General features: G+C 52.4%; 1 protein-coding gene across 1 annotated transcript; it reads right to left on the bottom strand.

Moving 5' to 3' along the window:
• Positions 1 to 5,387: 5,387 nt before the first annotated feature.
• LOC123183096 (fasciclin-like arabinogalactan protein 11) lies at positions 5,388 to 6,660 on the bottom strand. The gene has a single exon (XM_044595827.1). The coding sequence runs from the start codon at positions 6,461 to 6,463 to the stop codon at positions 5,660 to 5,662; it is 804 nt and encodes a 267-aa protein (XP_044451762.1). The 5' UTR covers positions 6,464 to 6,660; the 3' UTR covers positions 5,388 to 5,659.
• Between the last annotated feature and the right edge of the window lie 444 nt (positions 6,661 to 7,104).

Below are 7,104 nucleotides of genomic sequence, written 5' to 3'. Positions count from 1 at the left end.
CTCGGTGTACAACTCTGTCAGTAAGACCCTGTTATTATTGTTGGTGACATTTCGGTAACCACCGATGGACGAGAACTTTGCCTAATGGTCCGCCTCGTTTCAACGAGCAGGAAAATGGTTCTCTTCGTCCCTCGCCCTTGGTACCGACGATGTTGCTGACATATAACTGACAGGCTACCCTCTGCCATGCCTTACTATCATGATCGTGCAAGATGTCACCGCCCTTCCTACTTTTAACCCACATGGTGGGCCCATAACCCACAGTTCCACAGGATCGAAACCTGACTCTTATGTACACCCCCTGTTTCCAAGGTTGTTCCTCGCACCTGGCCTCGTATGTAATTCACGAGCCACCTTCAGGTCTGATATCGGACACAATACTTATTCTCGTTGCTTTGACCCTTTCACGCCCTATAACAGGCATCGAACGATTGCTTGCCCGCTCGAAACTTCCCAGGTTACCTCCTTACTTTGCTCTCGAAATTTTCCTAAGTTTCGATTCGAGGGTTACCTTTCGCCACCTTCCTCGATGTTGTCGACCCGATAGACAACCTTGTCGAGGCCCGTTCTCCCAGAATGCCCACCCCTTATTCTTTCGTAAGTACGATGGAGTTCCTGAAGAAAGGACGCTGACTTCATCATGATGACCGAAGCAGAGAAATGAAGACATCAATGTATTGGACCAACCTCTTCTAGAAGTGCAAGCCAGGATGAGAAGACCCGCTAGATTCGTTACCAAACCTTTCCCCCTTACTCCCCTATTAAATCTCGGGACGAGATTTCTTGTAGTGGAGGAGATTTGTAACACCCCGAGAATCATGCTACAGTAACTCTCTGTGATTAAGCTAATCACGTTGCTAAACAGGGCTTGATCACATTGGAATCACATTTCTTTCAAACTCCTAATTCAAACTTCAAATAAAATTAAAGTGGAAAATAAAAGTTTTCAAAAATTTAAACAAAAATGTTCGGTGGGTGCCAAATAATACACTGGTAATTATTGTGGAGAAAACTCCTTTTTAGAAAATGCCTAAGTATTTTAAAATGGATTAAAAGGTGAAAGAAAATAAATAAAAGAAAATGCAAAACAAAACAGAAAACAGAACAAAAAAGGGAACAAAAGCCCCCCCCCCACTGGACCTGGCCCAACTGGGCCAACCCCAGGCCCAGCCGGCCAGCACCATTCCCCCCCCCCCGGCCGAAAGGCCCAGCTCCACCCTGGCCCAACTGCTCTCCCCTATCCCCACCCCAGGAAACCCTAGCCCCGCACCCATTCCCCACTCGCCCCCCCCCACTCACTCCTCCCTCTGCCCTCGATCTGGATCGGGAAAACGGCGCCCCGACCCCCCTCCCCTCGACGTGCATCGCCGCCCCACCGCGCCTCGGTCCTCCACCGCGGCGCCACCTCGCCGGCGTCGCACCTCCCGGCCTCCTTCCTCTCCCTCGTTCACCGCGACGTCTTCCCCGAGCTCCGCGCGCACTCCGTCCACGGCGCCGCGCCGCCCGTCTTCGTCCTCCTCCACGACCGGAGCTCCTCCGCCTCGTCGCGCCTCGCCGGAGCGCTCTCCTCCGCCGGACTGCCTCCCCTACGCCGCCGTCCTCGCCATCCCCCTCGACCCCCACTGCCGTGACCCTGCAACCCACGGTGAGGCCACCGGCCTCCGTCGCCCGCCCCCTCTCCTCCTCTCTCCTCCGTGCGCGCGCACTGCACCGCCGTTGCCCCCACCCACCGGCGTTGGCCTCTGGCTTCGCCGGCACCCTCGCCCCCGTACGCGCCCGTGGCCGCCGCTGCCCGTCCCCTGCTGCGGCTCTGCTCCGGCCAAGCCGCCGCACGCCGTCGCTCGCCCCCCCCCCTCCGCCTGCCGCGGCCGGCCGGCGAGCCTCGCCTCGCCGCGCCCCGACGGCCTTCGTCCGCCGCGCCCCCTCGCCAGTCCCGTTCGGGCGGACGCCCGACGCCCGGCGCCCGTTGCGCCCGAACCACTTTGGCCTATGGGCCACTGCCTAGTGGGCCATCCCCCCCCCCAGAGCCACTGGCCACTGGGCCCGACACCCCTGGCCCTAATGACAAACGGGCCCCAGCGCCCCAGAACGTTTACAAAATAAAAAAAATTAAATTAAAATTAAAATTAAAATAATAAATAAAATAAATTAGTAATAATAATAATAATTAATTAATAAAATAATAAATAAATAAAGAAAATAAAAATAAAAATAATTTAATTAATTAATTAATTAACTAAATTAATTAAGTTAATTAATCCTGTTTAATTTAATTAAATAATAATTATTTAATTAAACACTAATTAACCTAAACAGTGAATGACAGGTGGGTCCCACTGGACCCACATGTCAGTTGACTTAGTCAACCCCTGTTGACTGCTGATGTCAGCATGACATCATGCTGATGTCATAAATCCAAATTTCGAATTAAATTAAATAATTAATTAAATTCCAGAAATTAATAAAATCTTTAGAAAATCATATCTTTTAATCCGTAACTCGGATTAAAATATTTTCAACATGAAAGTTGCTCAGAACGACGAGACGAATCCGAATACGCAGTCCGTTCGTCCACCACACCTCCCTAACCTATCGAACTAGCAACTTTCCCCCTCCGGTCCGTCTGTCCGAAAACGCGAAACATCGGGAATACTTCCCGGATGTTCCCCCCTTCGCCGGTACCACCTACTGTCGCGTTAGGACACACCTAGCACCGCTCATTGTCATGTCACGCATCGTCATGCTTATGTTTGCATTGTATTTACTGTTTCTTCCCCCTCTTCTCTCCGGTAGACTACGAGACCGACACTGCTGCTGCCCAGTTCGACTACGGAGTCGACGACCCCTCCTACTTGCCAGAGCAACCAGGCAAGCCCCCCCCTTGATCACCAGATATCGCCTACTCTACTCTCTACTACTTGCATTAGAGTAGTGTAGCATGTTACTGCTTTCGATATCCTATTCTGATGCATAGCCTATCCTTGCTACTACTGTTGTTACCTTTACCTGCAATCCTACATGCTTAGTATAGGATGCTAGATTTCCATCAGTGGCCCTACATTCTTGTCCGTCTGCTGTGCTATACTATCGGGCCGTGATCACCTGGGCGGTGATCACGGGTATATACTTATATACTATATACATGACACATGTGATGATTAAAGTCGGGTCGGCTCGTAGGAGTACCCGCAAGTGGATCTTTGTGGCGGAGCGACAGGGCAGGTTGAGACCGCCTAGGTGAGAGGTGGGCCTGGCCCTGGTCGGCGTTCGCGGATACTTAACACGCTTAACGAGATCTTGGTATTTGATCTGAGTCTGGCCATTTGGTCTATACGCACTAACCATCTACGTGGGAGTAGTTATGGGTATCCCGACGTCGTGGTATCAGCCGAAGCTCTTTTGACGTCAGCGACTGAGTGGCGCGCGCCGTGTTGGACCGCTTTGACGTAACCGCCGTGATCGTGTGGGTTGCTAGGTCTGCTCGCGGCCGCGTTCGCAACGTGCAGGTGTGCATAGGGCGATGGGCCCAGACCCCTGCGCGCATAGGTTTAGACCGGCGTGCTGACCTCTCTGTTGAGCCTAGGTGGGGCTGCGACGTGTTGATCTTACGAGGCCGGGCATGACCCAGAAAAGTGTGTCCGGCCAAATGGGATCGAGCGTGTTGGGTTATGTGGTGCACCCCTGCAGGGAAGTTTATCTATTCGAATAGCCGTGTCCCTCGGTAAAAGGACGACCCGGAGTTGTACCTTGACCTTATGACAACTAGAACTGGATACTGAATAAAATACACCCTTCCAAGTGCCAGATACAACCCGGTGATCGCTCTCTAACAGGGCGACGAGGAGGGGATCGCCGGGTAGGATTATGCTATGCGATGCTACTTGGAGGACTTCAATCTACTCTCTTCTACATGCTGCAAGATGGAGATGCCAGAAGCGTAGTCTTCGACAGGACTAGCTATCCCCCTTTTATTCTGGCATTCTGCAGTTCAGTCCACTGATATGCCCCTTTACACATATACCCATGCATATGTAGTGTAGCTCCTTGCTTGCGAGTACTTTGGATGAGTACTCACGGTTGCTTCTCTCCCTCTTTTCCCCTTTCCTTTCTATCTGGTTGTCGCAACCAGATGCTGGAGTCCAGGAGCCAGACGCCACCGTCGACGACGACACCTACGACACTGGAGGTGCCTACTACTACGTGCAGGCCGCTGACGACGACCAGGAGTAGTTAGGAGGTCCCAGGCAGGAGGCCTTGCCTTTTCGATCGTTGCTACTTCTGTGCTAGCCTTCTTAAGGCAAACTTGTTGAACTTATGTCTGTACTCAGATATTGTTGCTTCCGCTGACTCGTCTATGATCGAGCACTTGTATTCGAGCCCTCGAGGCCCCTGGCTTGTATTATAATGCTTGTATGACTTATTTATGTTGTAGAGTTGTGTTGTGATATCTTCCCGTGAGTCCCTGATCGTGATCGTACACATTTGCGTGCATGATTAGTGTACGGTCAAATCGGGGGCGTCACATAAGAGATCATCTCTCCCTCCATCTTAATGTTTTTTCTACGTGGCACTCCTAAGATAGTGCCATTGTACACGCCCTTAGGTCTTTTTACCTTTGTAAGGAAAACATGCCCTCGTTTTTTTTAGGGGAATGCTAGGTGCTTAGGGGTGCTTAGAAAAATAAACCGGATTTTTCTAAAGCACCAGTGTCTATTTCTATAGGAGAGACGCCTAATTAAGCGTCTATCATGTATAAATAAGCACCGGTGCTTAAAGAAAGCATGTTTTATTTCTTCAAGCACCTCTCGTAAGCACCTTGCATTGTACGGAGCCCACAGCTCTGTACTGTAGCTGCATTTACACTTTGTTTAGGCTAGCTGCATTTACACTAGGAGGCCTGGCTGTGCTAGCCCGTTATTTCGCAAAAAAGGAAGAAGAAGAGAGTTAGCCCGTGATAGAATTCAATGGCCACAAACACAGGATCCAACCACCAAGCATGATGAGACAGGGCCCAGACCAAGCCCATCTTCTGATCCAGATACAAGCAGGCTTAGTTTGTCCAGTCCCTGCTGGAGTATCTGGATTGATAAATGCTCAGATCCATCTAGTCAGCTACTGACACCAAGTTGCTCTTAAAAAACAACCATTGGCACCAAGTTGCCCTAAAAAAGTTTCTTCTCTCTAATAAAAAGACATAGCAGCACCAAATCTCATTTTCCTTTACAGTCTTCCAGATCGATGGAAGATCTACTTGTGGCTTCAATTTTTCCACAACAGAAAAAGGTTGCCTCGTGAGAGTATTAAGTGTTCGTTTTCACCACCGACAACCGGATTCAGACATAAATTAACGGCTAAATAGCTGAAGATAAAATGCAGTGCTAGTAGAATTTAATCATCCAACGACGGCTTAATTCAACAGTGAAACATTTCATCACATTTCAGCCCAAACTTTCTCGCCGGTTCAATATAACAAGAGAAGAAGAAAAGGAGCAGCAAAACTGAACATTTAACAAAAGAAAGAAGAGAAGCAGCAGCCACCAAGAACTACTAGTAGTAACCTATCCAAATCCATGCACAACATGCACGCACGCAGCTAGTCTCCATCGATCTGTCGGTCTCATGAACAACCATGATCCTCCGAGCTCCATTTTTCTTCATCTTACAAGAGGCACGCGGCGGTGGCGGCGGCCACCACGGCGACCAGGCTCCTCCAGCCGGCGCCGACGGCGGCGGCGGCTCCGGCGGGCGGGGCCTCCTCCTCGTCCTCGTCGTCGCCCGAGGGCGCCTTGGCTGCCCCCTTGGCCGACGAGGGCTTCTTGCCGTGGGCCGGCGGCGCGGAGGCGGGCGGCTTGGGGCCGAAGAGGTCCATGGGCAGCAGCACCTTGTCGACGGAGTAGACGGCGAGCGGCCTGGTGGCGCGCAGCGCGGCGCCGACGGTGGTGTGGACGATCCCCGTGGAGACGTTGACGGCGCTGTTGCTGGTGGCGGTGACGTTGACGGTGCAGGGCCCGTCGGTGCCGGAGGCCTGGGTGCGGACGGGGTTGCTGGCGGTCTCGAAGGACTCCATGGAGTAGAAGGTGGGGACGATGTGGGCCTGCACCAGCGTCACCTGGTCCTGCTGCGAGAGCGAGTTGAGGGTGCCCGGCTTGAGGCTGTTGAAGGCGCTGTCGGTGGGGGCGAACACCGTGAAGCCCGTGTCCGAGTCGTTGGCCTGCGCGTTCAGCTGCGTGTCCTGCTGCGTCGACGCCATCAGCCGGATGAACTTGGTGTACTGCCCGGCCTTCTCCAGCACCGCCGTCACGTTCGGCGCCGCCGCCGCCTTGGGCGTCGTCCCCGCCGCAGGCGCCTCCGGCGTCTCGGGCGCCGCCTCGGGCGCCGGGGCCGTCGTCTTCTGGCTCAGCGCCGCCGGCACCGCCGCCAGCACGACGGCCAGCAGGATGAGGGCTCTCCTGGACGACGCCATTGCTGGAGGAAGAGTAGATCGAGATGCTGGCTTGCTTAGCTTAGCTTAAGAGTGTGGAGGAGTGCTGAAAGCAGGGGAAGGTGATGTGATATATAACTGGGGATGGGAATGGAGCTGGGGGTTTTGGAGCTGTGTGAGGAGGCGAGATGGGAAGGGAAGATGGTAACAGACTGGCTGGTCTGGGTTAGTGTTGACCATGATCGGGTGATATGGCTGCCGACACGATGGTAGTGGGGGCGCATGGATTGGGGAGAAGATTAAGGCCAAGTTGGCCGTGCGATCCTCACATTATTTTTCTTGGAATTAAGTAACCAGATGCCTCAGCTCAGCTGCTGAATACAGCTGCAGAATCGTTTTGAGATGCAGATCGGGTTAATTCGCGATATGTTAAGTACACATGCCAGATGAGCTTCAAGTTGATCTTCTCTTTATAAAAAGTAAGCGAACCAATTTAAAAGAGTGTCTTCAGATGCTTTTTTGTTTTTCTGCGGTTGAGTGTCTTCAGATGCTGGCGCTGAATCCAATTTGCTGCAGCTTTGCAGGTGCGGTGGTGCGTGATGGGGCGGGCACTGCAGGACAGTCTGGGCAGTTTTTGTTTCTTTGGGCCGGCTGCTGTTAGCATGGCCGTGACAAAATGGCAT

This window comes from Triticum aestivum, chromosome 1D, assembly GCF_018294505.1.
Source record: "Triticum aestivum cultivar Chinese Spring chromosome 1D, IWGSC CS RefSeq v2.1, whole genome shotgun sequence".
NCBI lineage: Eukaryota > Viridiplantae > Streptophyta > Magnoliopsida > Poales > Poaceae > Triticum > Triticum aestivum.
The sequence above is the reverse complement of the archived record's forward strand: the minus strand, read 5'-3'. Positions and strand labels throughout refer to the sequence as shown.

Coding starts and splice junctions, on each gene's coding strand:
- LOC123183096 (XM_044595827.1), bottom strand. CDS start 6,463: ATGGCGTCGTCCAGGAGAGCCCTCATCCTGCTGGCCGTCGTGCTGGCG.